Source organism: Helobdella robusta (genome assembly GCF_000326865.2).
Source record: "Helobdella robusta unplaced genomic scaffold HELROscaffold_18, whole genome shotgun sequence".
Taxonomy (NCBI): Eukaryota; Metazoa; Annelida; class Clitellata; order Rhynchobdellida; family Glossiphoniidae; genus Helobdella; species Helobdella robusta.
The window spans coordinates 3,327,210-3,353,552 of NW_008703981.1; the positions used below are offsets into that span (position 1 = coordinate 3,327,210).

At 34.2% G+C, this 26,343-nt stretch overlaps 5 protein-coding genes across 5 annotated transcripts; 1 reads left to right on the plus strand and 4 right to left on the minus strand.

Annotated features, from left to right (window-relative positions):
* Window positions 1-667: 667 nt before the first annotated feature.
* Window positions 668-5,685, minus strand: HELRODRAFT_185474 (hypothetical protein). Its single transcript, XM_009016552.1, has 11 exons — window positions 5,634-5,685; window positions 5,327-5,371; window positions 5,009-5,092; window positions 4,761-4,933; window positions 4,477-4,606; window positions 4,254-4,387; window positions 3,984-4,086; window positions 2,931-2,995; window positions 2,018-2,099; window positions 1,596-1,748; window positions 668-1,444 (listed from the first exon to the last, which is right to left on the minus strand). The coding sequence occupies exons 1-11, from the start codon at window positions 5,661-5,663 to the stop codon at window positions 1,370-1,372; spliced, it is 1,074 nt and encodes a 357-aa protein (XP_009014800.1). The 5' UTR covers window positions 5,664-5,685; the 3' UTR covers window positions 668-1,369.
* A 464-nt stretch (window positions 5,686-6,149) lies between these two features.
* Window positions 6,150-7,015, minus strand: HELRODRAFT_76716 (hypothetical protein; the record flags this gene model as incomplete). The annotated part of the gene is made up of 4 exons (XM_009016553.1): window positions 6,150-6,283; window positions 6,378-6,458; window positions 6,557-6,815; window positions 6,881-7,015. 4 exons carry the CDS (start codon window positions 7,013-7,015, stop codon window positions 6,150-6,152), a joined length of 609 nt encoding a protein of 202 aa, XP_009014801.1.
* Window positions 7,016-9,479: 2,464 nt separating this feature from the next.
* HELRODRAFT_170758 (hypothetical protein) lies at window positions 9,480-10,732 on the plus strand (the record flags this gene model as incomplete). The annotated part of the gene is made up of 4 exons (XM_009016554.1): window positions 9,480-9,658; window positions 9,864-9,990; window positions 10,111-10,220; window positions 10,600-10,732. The coding sequence occupies 4 exons, from the start codon at window positions 9,480-9,482 to the stop codon at window positions 10,730-10,732; spliced, it is 549 nt and encodes a 182-aa protein (XP_009014802.1).
* An 11,647-nt stretch (window positions 10,733-22,379) lies between these two features.
* Window positions 22,380-23,655, minus strand: HELRODRAFT_134872 (hypothetical protein; the record flags this gene model as incomplete). The annotated part of the gene is made up of 5 exons (XM_009016555.1): window positions 22,380-22,430; window positions 22,488-22,616; window positions 22,763-22,855; window positions 22,925-23,016; window positions 23,547-23,655. Coding segments are annotated over 5 exons (474 nt in total), but the record flags the coding sequence as incomplete, so codon positions are not given.
* Window positions 23,656-24,099: 444 nt separating this feature from the next.
* HELRODRAFT_170760 (hypothetical protein) lies at window positions 24,100-25,940 on the minus strand (the record flags this gene model as incomplete). The annotated part of the gene is made up of 6 exons (XM_009016556.1): window positions 24,100-24,212; window positions 24,368-24,427; window positions 24,549-24,623; window positions 24,735-24,875; window positions 25,017-25,153; window positions 25,816-25,940. The coding sequence occupies 6 exons, from the start codon at window positions 25,938-25,940 to the stop codon at window positions 24,100-24,102; spliced, it is 651 nt and encodes a 216-aa protein (XP_009014804.1).
* Window positions 25,941-26,343: the final 403 nt, after the last annotated feature.

Sequence of the window (26,343 nt, forward strand, 5' to 3'; positions counted from 1 at the left end):
TTGTATATTTGTAAGAAGGTCTTTAATAAGCGGATGACTCTCAAAATCTTTCGTGAAATTTAGAAGCAAATGAAACTAAAGATGACAGAAAAATTACACCCTACCATTATCTACTAAACACACTTTATTTACGAAACAATCGCAAAACGGGTCAGGCTATTTGGCTTGCTTCGATTGCTGGCTTATTGGCTTACTTATGAATTTGCATGGGTTTCATCGAACAGACTATATGAAATATTTACTTGACTCATTATGTCTAAAACAATGTAATTAAATCAGATTATGTATTTTAAAATTATTTTTATTAATTTGGACATAAGAATTGCTTTTTGTCCGGCGAGATACACTGGCTTACTGGAGCCATAGGTTGGCATACTAGGATTGAGCTATAGTCACTCTTTCTTTTTTTTATTTGATCTTGTTAAGCTTTCGTTGATTTTTATAACATAAACGACGTAAATAGATCCAAGTTATAAGTTGGTTTAGTGCAACGGCTTACCGGGTCTCATAGAAACGGTACAGCAGTTTTTTGGACACACAATGCTTTAATAAAATCAACATAAACATTTCAGTTATTAATGTTCAATCAATCAATCAATACATCAATCAATATTTTATCTTAATTCAATAAAAAAAGTTGTTACTCAAGTGAAAAGAATAACATACTGGATTATAAAGAAAATTTTATTCATAAATCGTGAATTCAAAAATTTTTCCTATGACTATTTCTCCAATATTTCTCTTTCTCCTAAAAATATTTCTCCAATTCTTAATAATAAAAAAAAAACAAAATAAATCAAATTTTCAGGTCTAAATATTAAAACAGTAGGCAATGATTTAAAACTTTCGTGTACAATAATTACATGGTGAATTCGAAGTTTTCAGAGGCAACAAGAAACACATAAAAAATAAAAATATGAAATAAATCGATTTATTACTTAAAAAATAGAACTGGTAAAAAACTAAATACGTAAAAATAAAGAAATTTGACATAGAGGAGAACATTTGAAACTAAAACAGTGACAAATCTGAAAGAGTAATAACAACGTACGCGATGATATCTACGCGTTACTAACAATGCAAAATAAAACAACCTAACAAGAAATAGAAAGATATTAATTCCAAACACGAACCTGCGGCTCTCAGATGCAGTCGTAACTGATGTTTGCACTGCATATATGCTATTAAATAGCCTATATGTTATCACAAACCATGCGGAAATACATCATGCTAAGAATTACAAATGTACAACTTTTTGAGATTTTAAAATCGCCACAAACAAAGAAAAGCATATGATCAACATAATTCTCAGTTAAGTACACCCTCAAATAGAGGATTTTGATGATAAATGAATTAATTGGTGAGTAATTTATGAGATCTTGGAGCAGATTTCATTGGTGTATTCTGAACATTTTGCAGTCCCACCAAGATCGCCTGTCAGTGCCTGCGTTTTGTATCACGATATTTTTGAAATTTAATTCAAATAGATAAAGAAATAAAAATAAATTAACAAAATTTGCTTCAAATTCTAATAAACGATTATAAAAGGCAGGAGCACATAGGAGTGAAGGAGATTAGATATATATGAGCACAACCTTTCCCTCTTTGATAGTAGCAAAGGTGGCCTTCTCAATCATATCGGCGTGCGAATTTAGGTTCATATAGCGCAACATCATGACCCCACTCAGAAGGAGGGCCGTCGGGTTGGCCTTGTCGTGCCCCGCAATGTCCGGAGCCGTGCCATGCACCTGCAGCGCGTCGTCGTGCATAATTCAATTACACTTGTTCGCGCGTGTGTGTCAAATTTAATAGTGTACCTGTGTGTGTGTGTACGAGTGTTTTTTAGAACTTCATTAAGGTGTGTCTAATGCATTTTGTATAATTTGGTGTGTAATGTATAATAGCGTGAAACGTGTAGAGTGTATAACTGTACACACTGCGGAGTGTATGATAGTACACACTGCGGAGTGTGAGATTGTACACATTGACACACTACTATAAACGAACCAATACTAACAGATTCAAAAATTGCGCCATTTTCACCGATGTTTCCGCTTGGTGTTACTCCAAGACCTCCAATCAATCCAGCACACAGATCACTAGTCGGAAATATTTTCAGTGTGTGTGTATGTGTGTGTATGCATGTGTGTGTGTGTGTGTGTGCGCGCGTAAGAAAGCAAGTATCTAATCATCATAAAGTTAATGAAAAAAATGTTGGTCGATGTGTTTAATGACAGTGCGATTAATAATGAAACGTTTAATACGTGCATCAGCTAATATAAATGAATATGATTGAAATTTTATTATATTTATAAGAATAAAACCTATACCATAATTATATCTAATATTTATTATTCCTATACAATATTTTATACATAAGCTAGAATCAAAAAATATAACACTCGGCCAAATGCAATTCGTTCAAAATAGCTTAAGAAGGTTAACAAGTTGATAGATGTCACATATTATAACTCTATAACTAGTTAATTAATTAATTAAAAATATAATATTATTAATCAATTTATATGTTAAATATAGAAATATAAATTATAATTAATATTTATTAAAAAGCAACACAAATATACCTGGCAACCGCCGTTACACATAATAACCCATACTAAACAAATGAACGAATACGTTCATATTTTGTTGAATTAGTCAGAGTTATCAGATCCTTTTACAAGTTTTCCAACTTCTTATGTTTATAATCCAAATCGTGAATCAAGAAGTTGATAAGAAAGTTGGAAAACTTGTAAAAGAAAAACTGACCAAGCTGATGATTTCGATAGAATTCAACAAAATACATTACACAATTTATATGTTAAATACATGCACACAGAAGGTAGACATTCGTTTTATAAATGAGGATATAGTAAATCAAACTTAAAAGATACAAAACATCAACAACAACAGCAACAGCAATAACAGACCTCATGATATCTCCATACAGGTTAGGCATGACAAGTACATCAAACCTATTCGGGTCCTCAACAACCTAATGACAATACGACAACAAAAAACAACAACATCATCATCAACAACAACAACAACAACGAGTATCAATTATGTGTTATCGATTGTATAAAATAAAGTGCCATGCAGAATGATGCAGACAGACGCACTGAACAGCATTGACGACAAACATATTAGCGATAAAAGTAACAGCATAACAAACACGAACGAACACCTCACAGAAAACAACATAGACAGTTAGACACCTGATAGGATATAAAATAAAAAACTCAAGTGCAGCTTAAATTGTGTTAATGACAATTGATAACAAAAGCCTAGAGGCAATCCTTGTTATATTATGCAAGCCAATAAACTATTTTTATCAATACAAATTTGTTGCAAAAAAAACTGTTAGCCGACCAATCAATAGGTATCAATTGAGTTGAATGATTGTTTGATAGAATTAATGGCCGTCTGATTGAATGATTGATTAGTTACGTGACTCGATATATTTACAAAGATATGCAATTTTAATTAAAATACAAAAAAGTTATGTTAAATAATAAACACAAGCCCATAATATTAGCAAGCCAGCCAGACAAACAGACGAGTGCAAAATCTATAAACAGAAACGACCTCAACCCTAACTGACCCAGATGCATTAAATAGAAACATAATTGTGACCCGAATAATTAGTGATCTTTGATCTACATATTTTGACCCGACCTACCTCAGTATGTCTCCATACAGATTTGGCATAACAAGAACATCAAATCTAGTTGGGTCCTGGGTCATCTACATTCACGTACATACATAAATATATGTTCCTTTATATACTACAATACAAAAATATATTTCTGTGTTATAATACATATATATAAAATCTGGGTTAGGGTCAGGGTGATATTTCTTAACATCACCCACAGTTATATATATATATATATATATATATATATATATATATATATATATATATATATATATATATATATTAAAACATATGTAAAGGATGTAAAGAAAGAGAGGTGGACCTTGAGGCATGTGGTATCAAGGTACATCTCATCAAATGTTATCTCCGGGTTCTGCTCAGCAGCCTCCCTGCAGCACTTTAGAAACAATCCATCTGACATCCTCCTATATGAACAATTATGTACATATATAGGACAGAATTAAAGAGAGAGAGAGAGAGACAGAGAGAGAGAGAGAGAGAGAGAGAGAGAGAGAGAGAAAGTGAAAGAAAAAGAGAGAAGGGTAGTGAGAAAGAGAAAAAGATCAAGTGCAAATAAATAGACGACACAAACATGATGTTAGCTTTGTGGACAGCAGTAACTCTATGCCTGTTGTTATCCTTGGCATACTTGAATGCAAACTCTGCCACTCTCCTTGAAGCTCTCTCTGTTATTAACTTGATACTCTGTACAACTCCACTTACAATCTGTGTGTGTGCAAATGATGTATGTACAACTTCATGTACAACATCATGTGTGCACAACTTCATGTATACATGCCTGTAGATTTACCAACCTCATGTTCAATACCACTGTACTCCCCTTCAGTGTTCTCCCTGATGGTCACCAGGTCGACATTGTTGTACAAGGTTCTGTAGCCCTCTAGCGACTTGCATGGTCGAACATTTGCATACAAGTGAAACTCTCTGATCAAGTGTTTTAGGCTTGTTTATTAGACTGTTTCTTTGATTGCTCAAACAACAAACTGATTAATCAATCAATCTATCTATCGATGTTGGAGCAATTATTTTTTTTGAAAACCACACGTTAATAAAATATCCATCCTTATCACATTCTCACTTCCTTAGGGCCAAATTCAAAGACTGATGCCCTTTCCCAATGGGGGTCATGAGTGGGCCCTTCAATCCAACCCCATGCTTGTTCACTGAATCTATAGCTTTCTGTGGGATGTGCAGTCGACTATCTGGACCTTTAACTGGAGTTACATCTACTACATCCCATGCTATGGGCACCTAGTGTGTTGAGAAATAAGGAATTAGTTAAATATCCTTATCCAGAAATATTAACAACAAAAAAAGCAAATAGACATTAGCAGCTTTGAAGATTTGTTGGACAGATGCAGATATTTCAGGACCTATACCATCTCCAGGTATCAAAGTTACTGTCCTTATCTGGAAAAATAAATACGCAATTTCTGTTTTATAATTCAAGATTTAATCAAAAACAATAAAACATGCAACTAGACATCAAGTTGAAATTTTATTTGAATGTAATTTAATTTAATCAACATTAATTATTAATTAATTATTCAATAATTAATTCATTAATTAATTATGGGGGGTATAATTAATACAAAAAATTAGTTGCAAAATAAAAATATTAAAAAAAAAAGAAGTTGAAATTACTTCTGCAGAGGAGAAATTTCTTGAAAATGGCTTGAGATAAGGAGCCTGATTTGATTTTTCGTTTTTTTAAATAGAATAACAATAAACTAATAAAGTTCATTAAACAAACTAACTAAATTCATAAAATTTTAAAATTCAATTCTCAATTCAAATTCTGATTGGATTGTGGAAAATGAAAATTTATAAATTAATGAAATTGGAAATGAAGGTCGAAGCTATCAACTCTCAAATTTTAAAAACTAAAAAAAATACAGTAAAACAAGCTAGTAAATTTTGAATGAACGGAGGAATTTAAAAATTCACTAACGACAGCTCTGAGCATCCTACTTGCCGCCATCTTAATACTTGGGCTCTTTAAATGATCGGATCGAAAATGATCTGTTTACTTTTTACATGCATAAAATAAATGATAGAGCGCTAAACAACGTCGTTCAACTTTCAACGGTAGCTGAACGATCATTAAATAAAACATCGCAATCGCAACAAGTGACACCGGGAAAACCTTTAAATGTTTGGTAGATAACGCAACCTTAAAAGTCAAGTAAACTGTTGGAAAATGACTAAATAAAATTTTGATTGTAAATACTGATAAAAATAAATATAAAATTACAAACTCACATGCATAGACACAGAAAAAAAAACCTTGTGCTATACTAATTGGAGGACATGATTACAAACACGAATTAAATAAAGCTAACAAATTTTAAACACAAAAGCAACAGCGCCAACAACACTAGGGATAAAAATAAATCAAAATCTGATAAAATATTGGATTAAATTTAGATCAAAATGAACAACTAACAAACTACCATAACGAACGACATCATATAAGTAGTAGCAAATACATGAAGAGTGGTAATATTAAATTATCAATTTGATCTGTGAACGCTTCCAACAAGGACGTCAATACAACTGCTGCCACAATCTTTCCGTTTGCCACACCCACCAAGCTGATGACTAGGAAGATTAATTTGTTAAATAATAATGATTAATCATTATTCTTTTTTAATATCATCTTTAAGCGTAATTAATAAATATACAAATAACTAACTTCCAAATTTGTTCAGTAGAAATATGAAAATAAGCTGAGAACATGCACATGCAACTGTCCCTTCGACAGATTTATCAGAATCTGTTCACAAACATTTATTAGTTTTGGTAAACTAAACTAAATATTAAATCAATTTAATTTTTCATAATGAAAATTAAATTATGGAAACAATTGCTAACATTTCCATTTCAATCTTCCATATTTTGAACCAACAAATGATGCCATGGTGTCACCCACACCAACTGAAATAATTCCAGCCAATGGGAAGAGATCATTCAAATCGGGTTGACCAATAGATGTCCAGAGAGGACCTGAGCAGCCAATGAGAAGATAGATGTGTGTCAAAACGACCAATCCCGAATCTCTGCTATCAAGAAAGTCTCTATAAAGTCTTCCGATTGGCTGGTAGAATGGTGGCACACGCAAAATTCTTGCAGCCTATTGTAAATTTAAAATGATATCACTAACAAATTGCAAAAATAAAATTTGCTTAAATTTTTAACCTCAACCACAAGAAATAGAACAAGTGCACACACGGAAGCCAAACAAAGAAGCTGCTTATTAAAATACAGTCCTGGCAAAAAGATGAGAACCATCAATAAGTGGAACAGCTTTCTAACTCGAGTAACTCTTTGCATTTCATTTATTTTGTGTTTCTTAATACCCCGCTTATATTTCATTCTAAAATCATCATCACCGCCACCATGATCTTCCTCGTCGTCATCATCTTCACCACTTCCTTCATCGAAGTTTCGTCTGTGCTCAAATACGCCATTTCTCACGTTAGTGATCACGAGAGATGTTGCCACGGTGACAACCAAACAAAAGATCCAATATACTATCAAGGTTATCTGGAAATTTAAATGCAAACATAAGCCAGTACTAGAGTCAAATGATGATGAACACTATCGACAATAGAAAGTAATAAAAAGAACAGCAAGCAGGCGCGATTCACTAACATTAAGCCTGCTCCTCGTCAGATAGAGCAACAGCCATGTTGCAGGGTTGGACTTCAACCAAGTTACGGACATTGGGATGACAAATATAAAAAAGAGGAGGAATAAGAAGATGTAGAACTTCCTGCAACCATCGTCTATGTCTTTCGTCGTGTATATCGAGATCAGGAAGATTCCACAGTATGTCAGGATTATCTGAATTTATTTATTTATTTATTTATTACAAAATAGCAGATAAATGACTGAGTTAGTGAATGAAAAAAAAATTCACCAATCAGTCAAAAGTCTACTGATACTAACATAAGAAAAGATAACCATTTGAGGGTATTCTAATGATGACGACGACGATGCAGATGACATTCGACCATGTGGGTGTATCTTAATGATAACATTAACATATTACAAATACATATAAACACAAAATTTACAAACGATAAACGCAACCACACACACACACACACACACACACACACACACACACACAAACACACACACACACAAACACAAACAAACACACACAGATAGACAGACAGAGAGACACCTAAACAAACACAAACACACAAACCTGCAATGAAAAAAAGTGAGAAAGAGAGTAGAAGAGAAAGAGAGCTCCAGCCTGGCACAGCACCCTTATTTCGCCAGCACTGAAACACCCCGGGAAGATGCGTGGGACATATAAGAGAGAGAGTAACTGAATCAACAGTATTGACAGCAGGAACAAAAACAACTGGAAATCTGTGCACATGTGTGCGTTTTGGTAATTTGCGTGCACATGGACACGTACAAACACATACACAAAAATCTTTCCACTAACTGACTCTATTGAAGAAAACCACCATCCACAATGCTAGAGACAGCATGAATGATAACATGGCAATGTATGATGACGAATACAAAACCTCCTGCCCCTCCTTATACCTTACTATCTCTCTTATTGTTAACATCAGTGAAATGAGATAGGAACCAACAATGAACAGACCTGTGTGTAAATAAATTTAGCTAATGAGTAAATCACACTCATGAATAAATTATGCTAATAAGTTATCTATGTTGGTGAATGAAATATATATCAAGATTGTTAACATTTGATCTGGTGGAAAGTGGACTGAGATGGAGAGAGAATGCAAATGAGTGGCAATATACTGCAGCACAACAACCCACTGTTTTTTGTTCTGCAAAAGATAAAATAAAATGTTGAAAAGATATTTATTTCAAGACAAAAAATTGGTATTAGTTGTCTCACAATAACATTTTGAAAAATTAGATGAATTAATAATTAATTGAACTACAACTAAAAATTAAATAATGTTTAACCTCTAATATGACATTATTAAGCATACCTGTAAACACGCTCATTATCATTTGTCACTTGTCCTGATGGCAACAAGCAGAATATGTTAGAGACCAAACACATGCCATACATCACCACTAACAGTTTATTTATTAAATTAAATATATTTTATTCTGACTCTTATTTTCAGTGAATTGACAAAATTTTTATCCCATCAAAGATCAAACATCAAATCAAATTTTTAAATCATTTTATTTTTTGATAGTTTTTTGCAACACTTATCAATCATTTTTGACAAAACTTTTATGCCATTTAATTTAATTAAATTGATATAAAAACTAATTAAAAATGAATAGACGCCTAACTCAACTAACATTCCCAGATCATCCAGCTGGAGTTAGAAGTCATGTTATAATTAGTGAAGATATTGTTCAGAAACACGGCAAGGACGCCAGACGATAAGATGAAATTTGATACAAGCTCCAAATTAAACATTTTCATTCCTTATTTTCGCTAATTTTCAAACAAATTTCACTAATTTTGATAGCAATTTCTTAAAAAATCTCTGATCGGAGCACGATCATTTGAAATTTATGTACAATTAACTTTGACTAAAAGTTAATTTCCAGTAAACAAGACATGAGCGCAAAATGGTAAAATAAAAATTTAGGCTAAGATAGGATGGATCTTTCGAACGGAAAAAACAAACTGCCTGCTACGTGTACATGCTGTTTATAAACATTATACATCGTCTTTCTCGATGGTTTAAACCATACACTTAAAATGAAAACTGCACACCCTACTAGCACCATGTTACTTTTCACTATAATTTTTAAAATAATTATGATCCTAGTGATGGGATTAATATTGACAGAATTCAAAGTCAGTTCACAGTCATATGTATCAAATCTGTGCAAACCTATAGGCAGCGATCAGAAATTGGTAGTGCCAGCCAACGTTGAAAACTGCCCGTTTGAAGTTCATCTCGTTCCTACGTGCAAACTGCCTCACATTGCCGTCATAACCAGTAAAGAGTTACACGTACATAACATTGGGCAACCTGTCGTGTCTAAACTATTTCTGCTAATGATCTAACTGCTAACAGATCTACCTTCAAACTACCTAACAACCTATCCACCTACCTATCAATCTATCTATTAATGCATTACTGCACCACATTTAAATGTCTAACTAACATACATACCTTCGAGCAGTTCACATTTTTGACCGAACGAACAGTTCAAAACAGTTGAGGCATGTTAAAATGACGGCAAGACCTGAATCTCGCGTCAATTCCTCACTTGGCATATTTGAAACATTCGGCAATCCGAAGTTGCAATTGAAAGATTGCCTAGACAATGAAAAAGTAAAATATTTTAATAATTTGAGGCACGTACACGCAATTGAATGTCTTAAATTGCTGATGAAGTGAATAATTCAAAATTTTGAAGCACATGTACAAGAAATGTTTTAAATTACTTTGCAGGGCTTGGTAGAGAATGCGGGCACTGTAGACCTGGCTACCCCGTTTCTCATGGTTAACTGGCTGGCTAGGAGAAACGAAATAAGCAAGCACATTCACAACATTCAAATCTGGTTCGTCCGTATGCTACGCCTGTCACAAATAAAACTTTAAAACTTATGAATTTCATAATAATTCATATCTAGCACCATCAATGGCGAATTTTGGGGACTCGGGAGGGGGCATTATCACACATCGGAAAAGAATGATTTTTTGTAATTTCTTTTTATACTCAGCCGACATATATTGTCTAATTACCGTTTTTGCTATACGTTACAACAAAAAGCCAAGCCCGTTTTAAATTGCAAAGTTGGCTAACAAATTGCGCAATGAGCAAAAATGTCGCCGGCGATTTCAATTTGAGCACCCCTCCGTCTGAATTCGCCCGTGGACACTGTAAAAATGCATAAACTAGCACAATAATTATTGATAATTAACGTCATAATTTGTAAGGCTCTACATAGAAGGTAACGAAATAATTAAGAATGCAGACAGAGAGCATGCCATATGGGAGGTCTTCCGTCTCTCTTCCATGCTGTGTGACGGTGAAGACTTCGAAGTCATCCAGCATAAGGAGCCGAAATAATTCATCACATCAACTAACTAATCAACTAATTAAATGTCAAGTTAATTAATCGAATGATTCAACTTCAGTTAAATAATGAAATAAAAAATTACCAAAAATCATCGAGTTTTATAACATACTAAGAAAAATTATCGAATTCTTTAAAATTCCAGTTATTTCGTATATATATATATATATATATATATATATATATATATATATATATATATATATATATATATATATATATATACACACATATGACAAATAAATAAATGAGCGAATGAATGACTGAATGAATGAAGAGAAATAAAATTCTATAACGACACATTAAATAAGCAAATAATAACAATAAATTTTTTTAAAGTAAAAACAGGACAAAAATAAATATCACTGCCATTTGATAATTCATCGACAATGAAATAAATTCTAATAAAATCTTATGCTATATATATATATATATATATATATATATAATGTATAAATTAAATATATATATAAATTAAACCAAAATATTATATATAAATATATACATACATTCTATACTTATTTATAACTAAATAAATTGAACTGAAAGTTTATCTAAATTAAAAACGATAAACAATATTATTAATGACCCTAACGAAAATTATTAAATATATATATATATTATATTATATATATATATATATATATAATACATATAAATAAAACCATAATTAACAACTTCAGATATATATACAAAGACATATCAATTTAAATTTTATTAACATATATACACATCAGCACACACTTCAATACCTCTCAACTTACTACATACCTTACAAACCAAAGAGAAACTTAAAGAATGGATGCTATAATCAATAAATTTTGTAGAAACAACAAAATATCATAATGATAATAGTAATAGCGATATAAATAACAATTAGTATTATAACCGTTTTTATTCCACTAACTAATCAAATGAATGATTTAAAAGTCAGTAAATTTTATAACATTTCAATAAGTTCATTTCTGAACACGCGCGACATCAACTTTGTCGCCACCATTATCGTCGTCACGCCATCATGAACATCAACAACAACATCAGCAGCAGCAGCAACAACAACAACATCAGCAGCAGCAACAACAACAACAACAACATCAGCAGCAGCAGCAACAAAAACAACAACATCATCTTCATCATAAGTTAACATGTTCCTGGTTGAAGAACTCGGCCACATCGAGATCTTGGTGCAAGAGATCCTCATCAATTATACCTTCCTCGCCATCAACATCATCGTCTTCGTCGTCATCAACTATATTATTATTATTATTGACGTTGTTGTTTACAAAATTGTAACGTATAGAATTGTCACGATTTATATTGTAGCCGACGATTCTGTTACTTAACAAGCTGTTGTTGTCGTTGGTGTTGCTACTTCTTTGTATAATATTGAAATTGTTGTTTTGGTGCACGTTTAAAAAGTTGTTATTGTTAGTGATGTTAATTTTATTGCTGCTGTTGTTGTTATTGTAGTTGTTGCTGGTGATATTCTGGATAGAGAACTTGTTAAGTTTTTCGTTGTAATTGTTATTAGACTTGTTGTGGTTGGTGTTGTTAGCATTTGCGGATGAAACATTGAGATTATTAATGTTGTTGTTGATGATGTTAGTGTTGTTGATGTTAGCGTTGAAGCGCTGTGTTGTTGTTGCTGTTGTAGACATACGTGACGTCATAGATGGCGGACTCATGCCAAACGTTCGCATGTTTACGTTGCTGCTGTTGTTGGTGACGACATAGTTGTTATTTACATAGTTGTTTTTAGTGAAGTTTCTTACCGTACTACTGCCGTTACTAGCACTAATAGGACTGCTAATATTAACGTCATTGTACACGCACGGCATTCTCATTTGATCGCTAATAGCTATTAACGCCGGTATGCTAGATCTTGCATCAATGGTCTTATTGTTGATACTATTATTACTGTTGCTGCTGCTAGCACTAATTACACTTTTACATTCATTACTGGCCACAACGCGACTACTACAACTACTTGAAGCAATAGCAGCAGCAACAGCAGCAGTAGGAGTAGTATAAACAAAATTTTTAGCCTTTGTAGAAGCATTAGTAGGTAGAGAAGCAACCGTAGGAATTGAACTATCTACTTTATCTTTAACGGTAACATTATTATCAGTAGCAGTGGCAGAAGAAGCAGCGTCGTTGTTAGTGTCATCACATTCCATCTGAACATTTTTGTACCTGGGTGGAGGTCGGTTGCCTCGTTTTTTGGGTGGTGGAGCTACGTAGGAAGTGAAATCATCATCGGAATATGACGATTGCAGAGCAAACTGGTTCTCTTCATCCTCTTCGTCATCATCACTGTCGGAGTATTGCCAGGGTTTCTTGTTTTTTCTCTTCTTTCGTGTGGCTGATGTCGCTGCAGCTGAAGTGGTTTTTTGGTTTTTGGTCCCTTTTAGCTTTGTTGTTGTTGATGTTTTTTTTCTGTTTTTAGACACGGGTTTTTTTTCTTGTTTCAATCTGGAGTACGATGATGATGATGAAGGTTTAAACTGTTTTTTCTTCCTTGGCATTCTGGGAGAAGAGGATGAAGAAGACGATGATGACGACGCTATGAAGTTTCTCATATCATCGTCATCGTCATAATACTTGCTCTCATAGTAATCGTCACTGTAATCATCTTTGTCACTAGGAACAAACTCGTCATCATCGTCGTCATCATCACTTCCACTCATTCCTCTTTTCTTTCTCTTTTTATTTCTACTAAGACCATCTTTTTTGTTCTTGTTTTTATTATTCTTCTCATCATCGTCGTTGTCGTCATCTTCGTAGTCATCATCGTCATCACCTTTTTTCTTTCGGTAGGAAGGATCGTTTTTATTAAGTGATTTACGCTCGTATTTATCAAGTTTCTTGGAACGTTTACTAGCATCGCCATCATCGTCATCTTCATCGTCGTCATCATCATCTTCAAAATAACTTATAGCTTTCTTAGCAGCTGCCCTGCGAGCTGGTAGCTTCTTGTGAAACTTACTGCGAGTAGTAGAGCCATCATCTTCTTCATCCTCGTCATCGTCTAGCACTGCATCGATAAATAAAGGCGATAAATACGAAGTGTTTTTAAAAGTTATAAGTTTAAGTTCTTTATGTTATTTATTTTTAAGAGTGAAGAAACACAAGAATGAAAATTATTAACACCACAAGCATTATCATCATCATCAATTAATTGCTTCATTACCGTGATCTTTAAGAGCAGAACTCCTCTTCCTGCTCCTCATCATCTCTCCTTTCTTCTTTTCATTACTTTGACCTTTGCGTGACTTGTGGTCCATTTTCTCGTCATCTGATTGGCTGACCTCTGTATCTGAATCATCGAGGTTATCCTCGTCTTCATCGTCATCCTCATCTTCGTCATTGCTGTCCTCGTCGCTATTGGTTGTTTAAATTAATTTCAAAAACATGTTAATGCACAGCGGTGGATCTAGACAACTTGAACGGGGTTGGCCAAAATTTTAAAAATGTTTTGAAATTTGACCGGGGGGCCAAGAAACAACAAAATTTGTTCTAGTGAGGCTAAAATTTGGCTTTTTGGTTTATCACATTAACTTTTGATTAAAACCTAAGTCTTACAGAACCTTAATAAAACTATTGCTCACAACGGTCCCCTTCGATCTGCCACCGCATGAATAGTAAAAACTATAAGCTTAATTTACTATATCAGCGCCACATTTCAAAAAACAATCGAGCTATAGTGCTGGTTTAGTTACTGAAAACTGTTCAGTCGATCTAAGATAATAAAAATCAAAAATTAAGTCACTATATCAACGCCACATTCCAAAAATCGAACTATAGTAATACGTAATGACAAATTCAAATAATTCGTGTCGTTAAAAACGATAAATATTCCTGTTTAAAAACTGAGTTTCACTGACTTTTAACAATAAAACTGCTCACAACGTGGGAGCATGGCCCGCCCCTTCCCTCCCCTTCCTTCCTAGATCTGCCACTCTTAATGTATGCTAATTTATGTTTAAGGTAAGCAAATTTATGCTAATATAATCAATACATATAGCATAACCAATCAATTAACATTTTAAATTCTTCGCTATCATCATCATACTCGTCGCCTCCATCATCATCATCATCGCTGTCCAGTATGGTAAATTTTCTTTTCCGTCTTTTCTTTTTAGTATTTTCGGTTTTCGGAGATTCTGAAGATTTATTTTTAGTACCTGTTATGTTCGCCATGTCCTTTCCTCTACCATAATTTCCTGTACAATTAGTGATTGGTGGATGGAGTGAAGAAACAGAGGAATGAATGCAAAATAAAGAAACAACAAACCAGCCCCATATGTCTCTTTAACATCATCTTCGATAGCGCCACTGATTAAAGAATCAAACTCTTCAAATTTGTAACTGATATCTTTCTTCTGCCTACGCAATCTCTTCCTTACCATCCAATCATCGCCATCTTCGTTATCATCTTCATCCTCATCCTCATCGTCGTCTTTTCCCTTTTTAGTGACGTCATTGCTTTCGTCATCGACATCATCTTCCTGATTGATGCTCCTTCGCTTTTTGCTGTTTGTAGTTTTTAAGTTGCTGCTACTGCTGTTTTTGTTTTTGGGTTTTATTGTTTTAGCATCATCATCGTCATCATTATCTCCTTCCATCTCTATGCTGTCAACAGATGGTGATGAGGAGGAGGAAGAAGAAGAAGAAGAAGATGAAGATGACGTGTGCTCCCGTTTATATAATTTCTTTGCTGGTTTTTTACGCTTGACGCCATTGTTCTCATCTCTTGCATCATCACAACCCATCTCAAAGTCGTTATCATCGTCTTCGGCATCATCGTCTGCTATGGCTTTCTTTTTCTTTTTAGCTTTTCCAAATTTGAGATCATCATCATCATCATCATCATCATCGTTGTGATCATTATCAACACCAGCATCTTTGCTGACAGCTTTCATATCATCATCAATATCAACATCATCATCATCATCGTCGTCAATGGCGTCGTCGTCGTCTTCCTTTATTTCAGAAGAAGGTGCCTCATCGTACTGTGAAAATGAAAAAAATCTTAAAATAAAATCAACATCCTCAATATCATCACCACCCACCCTCACAACCTGCATGTTGATGATGTCATTGAGTGACTGATTGACATAAGCCAATCTTTCCTTCCTGAACATGAGCCTTTCATTTTCGCTCGCCTTCCTGTCGTAGTCAGCCAGGTGGTCTTGCAAACTGTCAATCAAACGTTTCTGTCGGAAAAATAGCAATCAATGCACATAAATTAGTGGTAAAAGTGAGTTTATATCAGTAAATGGTGAACTAAAATCCATAAAACTCCGCGAATTTGGCAGTTTCAATTATTTATTATTGAAAAATTTTGTTTGCCAGGACTCTAATTTAAACAGAAAAACAATACAGAATATCAAAATAATAACATAGCGGTACTACCCCAAGCAGAACAAAACAAGTAAACACACACCAATCTACATACGCATACACACACAAACTAACATGTTCGCATTTAGGGCAAAACCAATGTTGATGCGGTATGAGGTAGAGGGCTGGAGACAAGCACCAGGCGTGATACCCTCCTTCACAATCATCACAAAGGAGCATCTGTGTTCAAATGCAAGCCAAACATACATCAGTGATTGATAGTAACAACTGCTTACTATACTTATAATTATTACAATGGCCATCGTTGTACTAACATATTGTGGGTCGGTTAACTTGTTGCAAACGAGACAGGGTTGATTGATAGACAGTTTTCCTTCATTGTTCTGCTCTATTAAATCTGTATTAATTTATTAATTTATCAACATTGTCGCTACTATCACTATCTCACAAAGGAAGAGAGAGAGAAAGAGAGAGAGAGAGAGAGAGAGAGAGAGAGATAGAGAAGAGAGAGAGAGAGAGAGAGAGAAGAGAGAGAGAGAGAGAGAGAGAGAGAATGCCGGTACAGACCTTTGATACCAGCAACCCTTCTTGCATTCTTTCCAGTAGCCTCGTACACAGACCCATCACTATCCAACTCATCAGATGAACTCGAGGATGAGACAGTTGCCATAGCAACAGAAATGACGTCATCATCTTCGTTGTCGTCGTCATCGTCCGTCAGACTATCGGAATCGTAGAATTCCTCGTCGTCATTTTCGTCATCACTTTTTTTTCTGCCGCGTTTCTTCCTGGCAGCCATTTTTATGTTGGGTACAAAATCTTCGTCATCCTCCTGGCACGGTCGTAATCTTTTCTTCTGCAAAAGTAAAAAATAAAATACTTCCACCTCTCTATCATATCATTCATTTATTTATTTATATATCCATTCTTTCTTTCATTCACTCATCCATCCATCCATCCATCCACTAATCACTGATACGTGATACCTTTCTCATCCTGGCAAGCATCAACTGTTCCTCATATTCCTTCACCATTTGCTTCATCATCCTCGCCGTCCTTCTTCTTTCTTTCTCTTGTTTCCTTCTTTCTCTCATTTTATTATTATTGTTGTTATTACTCATATTATTGTTGTTGTTGTTGGATCTATCGTTGCTGTTGTTGTTGTTGTCAGCATCATCATCATCTTTCTTCTTCTTCCTTTTCGATGTGAACTCCAATTGAACCATGTCAAATTTCCTTTGACCTTTGTTGACCCTTGATGACCTACGAAGTTCAGTGATCTCTGGGAAGGTATCATCTTTTTTCGTGTCCAAATTCGTTGTTGTTGCGTCGTTGCTCTGAGAATCATTGTTGTCAGGGAGACTGTTGTTGTTGTCGTCGTCGTTTTGATTACCATTATTAATGTCATTTTTGGTCATCTTCTTCTTGCGACCTTTCGTTTTTGTTGATGTTACTTGGGTTAGTGTGGTGGAATCACTGGTGGCAGACCTAGTAGCAGTAATAGTAGTAGTAGTAGTAGCAGTTGTCGCAACAGTAGCGGCAGTAGTAGAAATAGATGTATCAGTAGCGGTAGTTGTAACTGTATCAGTAGCAGAAGTTATTGATGTTGTTGCTGCTATAGAAACTATAGAAACCTTATCTTCTTGTAGTTTTTGTTGGTGTTCTTTGTCAAAGTCTTCTAAACTTTTCAGTTTCAAATCACTCATTCCACAGACAGGATCACACTTCAGAGCAGTTTTCTCATTGACGTCAGCAACGGTATTTCTATCATCCTTATAAACTCTTTCTTCCCTATCAGCGCCACCTAAGATATTTCTAGCTAGTGCTACAGTATTAATTTTATCATCAACATTCTCTTCAGCAGGATTAGAAGTGTTATCACTGCTAATAGAAATAGTAGTATTAGTATGAATAGCAATAGCAGTAGTAGTAGGTTCAACTTTTTTGTTGCTAGTTTTTAAACTTTCACATTCCTCATCAACTACTCCGTTTCCACGTATTTCCCTTTCAATTCCATACTCATCATCATCGTTATTAATGCTACCATTGTTGGTTCTTTCATTAGAATTCGGATTAGCCACCGCTTCATCATTTTTATCACCACCATCATTTACATCCTTGCCAACAACAACATCCTTGCCAACAACAACATCCTTGCCAACAACAACATCGTTGTCGTCATCGACTTTCGACGAAGCCTCATCATCATCATCACCATCATCATTAACTACATCTGATGATGATAAACGAAGTTCTTTTTGTTTTTCATCATCATCATTACCATCATCATCATTACCATCCTGGTTTTCATTCTTACTACTATCATCATCATCACACTCAATGCTAGCAGAAACATTATTAGCATTATTAATGTCATTTAAGCTCTTTGTAACATTACTGTTGATTATGTTGTTGCTACTGCTGCTGCTGCCAACAATGTTCAACTTTCTACCAATGAACCTTCTTCTTTGTATAGATGACGACAACGAAAGAACATCTTTGCAACCGACAGTAGTACTACAACTATCAGCACTCCTACTGATGCTAATGTTACTACCAACATCTTTGTCACTGGGACTAATACCTAGCATTTTAATCTTGTGCTTTGAAAATAAGCTATCACTATTGACGTCATCAATGGATGACAACAGCACCTTTGATGGTGTGATGCTGCTGCTGACGTTGTTGTTGACGTCATCATCAGAGTTCCAGCTTAACGAATCACATGTAGAATGCCTTTTTTGGCATAATCTGTGGACAACATTTGATTCTGCTGCTGCTGTGCTGACAGTTAGTTTGTTGTTGATGCCACTATCAACATTGTTGATGTTTTGCAGTACTTGATATTTCGTTGATTTGATGGTTATAATGCTGTTGGATGTAGTAGTGGAAGGAGGCGATGACGTTGTTGATGTCAGTGGTGTTGATGTTGGGATAGAAAGAGTTGCAGTAGTTGTAGCAACGGCGGTGTCGTTAGTAGCAGAAATATCAGTAGCTGCATCAGTTACTTTGCTTTCTATTGTAGTGATATCATTGACATTAGTAACAGAGGGGATGGGAGTAGTTGTGGTTAATTCATCTGATGGTGTACGGATTGATTCTAATGACAACTGTGAAACTGAGCTGACTGAAGTTGTGGCGGCTGTCGCTAGAGGTGTGGCAGCTGCTGTTGAAGTTGTTTTTGTAATCTCAGCAGCAGTTGCACAGCCGCCAAGAAAATTGTTCACATTACTTTCTCTATCAACACAGCTGTTAATTTTTTCTTCGACATTATCAACTAGATCATTATCTACATTGTCCTCACCATCCTTTATAATATCTGTAGAGATAGAAACAGCACCCGTAAAAGAAATAGTAGTAGGAAAGTTAGCAGTAGTAGTAGCAGTAGTAACGATATTTCTACTAAAAGAAGCGGTAGAAGAACTTGTATTCCCTCCAGATGTACTAATTTCATACTTATCGTCTTCCTCATCGTCATTAGAATCCACATCATAATCAACAAGTTGGCAGACCTGTTTTATATTTGTAGACGGCTTTTCATTACCCCCATCCAGTTTATCATCAGCATTGTCATCACTAACGTCATCATCTAACTCTCGCTTGCTACCACCATCATCATTTTCAACATTATCAGAGATTTTGGCAGATTGTGATGACGATGATGTTGCAGTAGCAACTGCAGGCAAGACATCGCATGACAAAGATGATGAAGAAGTTGTCAGTGTTACTGGTTCTAAAGATGTTAACACCCTCAGCTTCTTAACAATTAAGGTTGTAGCAGTAGACGAAGTTTTTGCACTTTCTTCTTCCTTCTTGATTCCAGCACTATCCCCAACATCTTCATCTCCATCGTCGTCCCCATCACTCCTCTCATCATTTATGATATCATTTTCAACTTTTTCAGCACCATCACCTTTATAAATCAGATCCAATTGAGACTTTGTGACGTCGCAAAAGTTTCCATCCGCCACACTAGCGCCATCTTTACGATTTTTCATCTCTTCATCATCGTTACTATCGTGATTACTACTATCATTAATGTTTACACAGTTACGTTTATCATCATCATCATCATCATCATTATTATTATTATTATCATCATCTTTATCATTCTTCTTTTCATCATCTTCGTTTTTAACATCACTACTCTCTCTCGATTGAGTAGAAGTTGCTGCACTCCCACTGCCTAAACTAGCCAAACATTCTTTGTTAGTTGTACAACTGGTGGTTTTATTATCATCCCCACTGTGATTTTTATAACCATCATTGTCGTAATCATTGTTTTCAATGTTATCGTCATTCTTATCGGTAGCAATAACAGCACTGCCATCATCAGAGTTAATATCATTGATGGTATTTTTAGCATCATCATTATCCACTTCAACACCATCATCAGATTTAGAAACTGCAGCAGTCGCCGTGCATTTAATGCTATCAACCACAACGGCATCCTTAGTAGTGACAGCATCCAAATTTTTAGTAGCAGCAACGTTATCATTGTTATTATTAAAACCACACTTCTCAACAACATCAACATCCCCTTTCTCGTTTTGGTAATCAGGAGCAGCAGCGGCAGCAGCAGCAGTAGCAGTAGCAGCAGACAGAGTAGTGGCAACAGTGGAAGCAGGAGAAATGGTGATAGGAACAGTTTTTAAAGCATTCCCACCAACATTTGACCCACCAAAGCTGTAAGGGGCCCAACTTTCTCTCATTCTGTTCCTCCTGTTTCTATTTATGAGGGCCTTGTTTCTGAGTCTTTTTGTTGGAGGCGCATCTTCAGGGGCAGAGGAGTGGCCCCCACCACCTCCATTTGTGGATACGGACTCGTCACTGGAACTTGAGTCAATGCCACTACTACTGCAACTAATTAGGTCAAGGTCATCCAACGTGGTTCGGGGTTTCTGAGGTCGTTTGAATTTGGGCGCTGCTGTTTGAACTTTTCGCTTGTTGCAGGATGTTTTTGTCGGTGTTTGATGCTGTTGTTGTTGTTGGTGATTTGTGGACAATGACGAGATTGAAGAAGTTGTTGAATTGTTGTTTGTTCGTAAGAGTGGTGATGCTAGATGATAATGTGGTTGTTTTCTTACAGCACCACTTGTCAATTTGTTTCTGTTATTGCCATCATTATCATCATCATCGTTGTCTGATAGTTGTTGTGGGAAGTCTCTCTTGCGTTTGATTGACAGTATGGTTCGTTGAGTTGTTGATGGCGACATTGTTTTATCATGTTGCTGTTGTCCAGAGGCTGCAGACTGAATTGTTATTTGTTGCTGACCATGTTTTGGTCCTTGGGTCACTGCTGTTGCTGGTCCACCAGAGTTTGAATGTGTTGAACATTCAGTGACATCTGGTCCAATGCTTTCACGCATATCATCATCCTCATCATCATTAACATCCTCTAAAATCTTACTATCATCCACTCTGTTATTAATGTCATTTATAACAACGTCTGCTTCGGCATCATTGTTAGCAGCATCATTTAATTCTTTCTCAATGTCAGCTCTCTTCTTATCCCAAATAACTTTTTTAATGGCTTCCTCCTCATCACCATCAGCATCATCTGCAGCATAATCTTCATTATCACCCTCATCACAGTTGACGTCATCCTCATCAGTTTCTCTCTTCATTGGTTTGAGTGATGATAATGATATGCTAGCACCATCACCATCATCATCGGCATCATCATCATCCTTGTTGTTATTACATATTTCATTTTGCACCACTTCATCATCATCATCTTCGTCGTCGCCACTATTCATTTCATTTTTAATTATAAATTCCAGGTCTGGCTTAGATTTACAATCTAAAAATAATTGAGTGATAATAAATGATGATAGGAACATACTCAGCCTATGTATATGCATTAAACCACATAAAAGTACACACATAAATACAAACAACAGTAACTAATACACAGAGCCAACCTTTTTTAATGGACACATCAGATGACTGCAATGATTTAATGAGATCTAACAAGTCTTCTCTGCTCCTATATAATTCAAGTTTGTGTAATAAACTCTTTCATTAATTAACTCATTCACTCACTCTGTAATTCACACATTTATTTATTTATTCATTCAGTCCTTCGAACTTCTCAGGAATGAAAAAAGAAAAACAAACATACTTGGCAACTACTAGCCATCTTTTCCTCTTTTTGTCAACAGCAAAACTGCCACCATTATCATCATTATTTGTGGTATTATTATTATCATTAATCCTATCTTTATCATTGTTGTTATCATCGTCATCGTCGTCGTCGTCGTCCTCATCATTTTCATCATCATCAGATGCTGCCTTACAGAATACTCTTAAATTCATGTCTTTATCCTGGATTCAAATTATTATTTTTATTTTCACTATTATCAACAAATACGAACAACTGACCATAAATGACCAGTATTTCCTGCCATAAATATCTCTTCCTATTGGCTGAACTCTCAGCAAATCAGGTGGCATTCCATCTAATTTGTCCTTGAACTTCATATTTGTATCAAACTGCTGCTCCATCAAGGCCTTCATGATGATGAAATTGATTCAGATAATCAGTTAATGAACCAATCAATCAGTCAATCAATAAATCAACCAATAAATCAAGCAAATTTATAATAATATATAACACAAAAGTTATCCAATGTATGTACAGTACATGCATATCAAACCTTCATGAGCCTAAGCTTCAGATTGATATCACATTTCTCAAATCCCAACTTCTCTAATTGAGAAGCATCTTCTAACGAATATGTCTGACAGAACTTGGGGTAGAAAAAAATATAAAACATAGTATGATTGTAAGATTGATTAACTTAAAATATTGAACATACTTTTACTAAATATCTGCTAAATCTTTCATCATTGACTGAGGACTTCCACCTTTTCAGAAGGCCCATCAACAGGTCCTTCATTGTGTGACACACTGGTTAATTTAATATACAGTACATTAAAATGAAATAGAATAAATTAGTAGAGCATTAATGATTTTATTGTAAAAAAAAACAGGGACATTGATTATTAAATTAAATTTTAAGATAATTAAGTAAGGTTATTAAATTTTTGAACTGAAAAAATAACACAAATCAGGCAGTCCATTTTACTAAAACTTACATTACACATTTTACACATGTGCGTAAATTACACATACTTGCAATGACATGACATGACATGACATAAAATACCTTCCATTACTAATTACTTACTAATTACTTTAAAGTTTAATTATGATCATTGACTTAAAATTATTATTAAAAGATACAAATTAATATTAAATAATCAATTTATATTAGTTGTTAAGCCATTTTGCTGGAGAACCCGCATACCCATATGTTAATCACTAACTTACTAATTAAATAAAAAAAATTATTAAAACCAAAAAATAAGTAAAACTACTAAACTAAACTAAAAGTAATAATAGAACACTCAGCTAATAAAAAATAAACAAGAGCTTACTCGGACGCTGCTCCGTTATCCATTTTTCTAAATTGTCAAAAGAAATTTCTGGCAAACTCAACAAACTTTCGTATTTTTCTAAAAACGAACAAACGACAGCAAAATTAGGATTTCGGTGAAGATTATCGAATTTTTCTGATTGTTTATTATCGGCCATAATTGTTTTATTTTTCGTTTTCCAAAGAAACTAAATACACATACAAACAATTTTAAACCAAACAGTATCATTAAGAGTGGGTAGGTATGATCAAAGAGCCTCGAAAATTGAAGCAATCTCAACTTCCATATATTTAAATACACCATCACCTTGTCCCACCAGATATATATACATATATAAATATACGTGTAATCATTTTTCGCATAAATTCAAAATTCGTCATTGGTACTGACAATATTCTACAAAGTAACCAACAGTAAAAAATTCTCTAACATTTTTTAAAATACAAACAAACGAAGATTTTAAAATGATCAGTAAAGAAGGATTCATTTCAAATACATAAACCAAAACTGTTTGAAATAGTTTGAAAGTTAAAGTCAATAAAATGAGCTATTATCATCCTTCCATTGCACTTTCATCAACATCAGCAGCTCCGCCTTCTTCTTCATCGGCATTCGCGAATTGGTCTGGGTCCCCTTCGCCATTTTCATCCTCGACATCATCATTTCCTAATTTGATGAACGTCACAAATCATACTACTTCAAAAAATGGCACCAATGAAATAAGCAACCATGTGCAAAACACTATCATAACTTTTAAAATAAAGAATTGAATTAAAAATTAACGAGAAAGTTTGATATTGTTTCTGACCCTGATTACTAACCATTTGCATTCTCAACACCATCACCTTGCCCCATCTCTTCAACTGGCTCAAAGTTATCATCTGCCAAAGTGGTCACATGAATTTTTTTTAAATTTAATAATATAATTTTAAATGTATAAATAAATGATATAAACTAATGATAATTCATTAATTTTTTCATTATTATCAACAAATGAAGCACCTTCAGATAGATCTGCATCTTCAGCACAAGGATTCAAACAACTACCTTTGTTAATAGCTTCATATATCGCATTTACTGTCGAGACGGGAAAAATTAATTGAAATAATTTTATAAACTCAATCAAAAGTTTTGAAAACAAAACATTCAGAGATAAAAAAAAGTAAAAAGAAAAAACAATAAACTCACAGGAGTTAACGTCACTCGGCACGAATCTCAGATCAATGATCCTGTCTTCATGATCATCATCTTCCTCATCCTCATCATCTTTTTCTACATCATGACCATTTGCCTCTAAGTTGCAATTTTTATTTCTAGCTTTATCATATTCTGCAACGTTGAACAAGAAAGGAATTAATAAAGAAAAGTTCTAACAACTTATGATGTATAAAAAATGTTCTACAAAATTAAACCTTATATGACGAATGTAGATTATCACAATAAATATATGAGCCATAAAACTGAACTGACCACAGGATAACTCGCTGACCATCATATAGATACATGGGTGGGGAAAATAATTGATGGCCTTTGATATTGCATGTACTGAAATTGAATCGTAATTCACTGCAAATCCCTTCTGCTCATCATTCATCCATAAAACATTACTGTATTAGTATTATATGAATAAAAGTGTATAATATATAAATATATGCAGTATATATGCATATATATATATATATTATACACTTTTATATACCATGTTCATGTGCAATGTTTTATTATGTTAAGGTTAACAAAGTTGTGTTCTGTATTCCACTAATGCAATAAAATAACACTGACATACATGATTTATCTTTCTTGAAAAACATTAAATTTTTTGATAAAATTTTTTTACACTGATTTCAAAACCTAACCCTCACCCTGTTCATGACTGTTTTAAACAAATATGGAGTCAAAGCTTTAAGGCCAGGGTCAAGATTATTAAAACAATGCAATTTACTAGTTCCTGGGGTAAAAATTTGCAACTGGATATTTACCAAACAGAAAGTAAAAAAAATTTTTTGTATGTCAGTGTTATTTATAAAATAATTCAAAAATCCAAAAGATCCTCTATCCAGAGCTCTCAAATTTTAATTCAGTGCCTGATGTATGAAATGAAATGGAACTAGGATGAAAGTGAAAAGTTTCTGAGACTGGGAGTATTCAACACATAAATACAATACAAATGATAAATTTATCTATTTTTAATATTAGTTTATTAATAATTAAATTAATTAATTAATCAAATCAAATGAAAATCTATCAATGAAAATGCTGAAAATGAAACCTTGAGGTAACATAAAGAGTGCCAGATGATATGATGTCACTATCTACGTAACACGATGTCTTCGCCTGACAATGTAAAACACTTTCTTCCAAGGGAACACCAACACTATGCAACTTGACCGCCATTATACTAATTAGGTTTCACAATCGTTTGCACGTCGCTTTTACAAAATTTAAAAGTGAGTGAGATGATAACAAGAGATGCACTAAAATCCTCGGTAAAAAAAACGTTTACTATCATACGTACATCGATGATGATGATTGTGACCTAATTAATTATAAAACATCAAATAAATTGGATGGGTAATTCGTTGCGAAATTGTTGGAGGAAAGGACGTCATGTTAACAGTAGTTATTTTACTGCATGGTAGTTAATCAATCGGTATGAAGGTTATATTCAATTCCTAACAAATACATTTGACCAAATATCATACGCAGGTAGAACTAAATAAAGAAATAGATATATATACGTAGTTATAATACATTTATAATGTTGTCTTTACACATTCAAATTGTACAATTGTGTTAT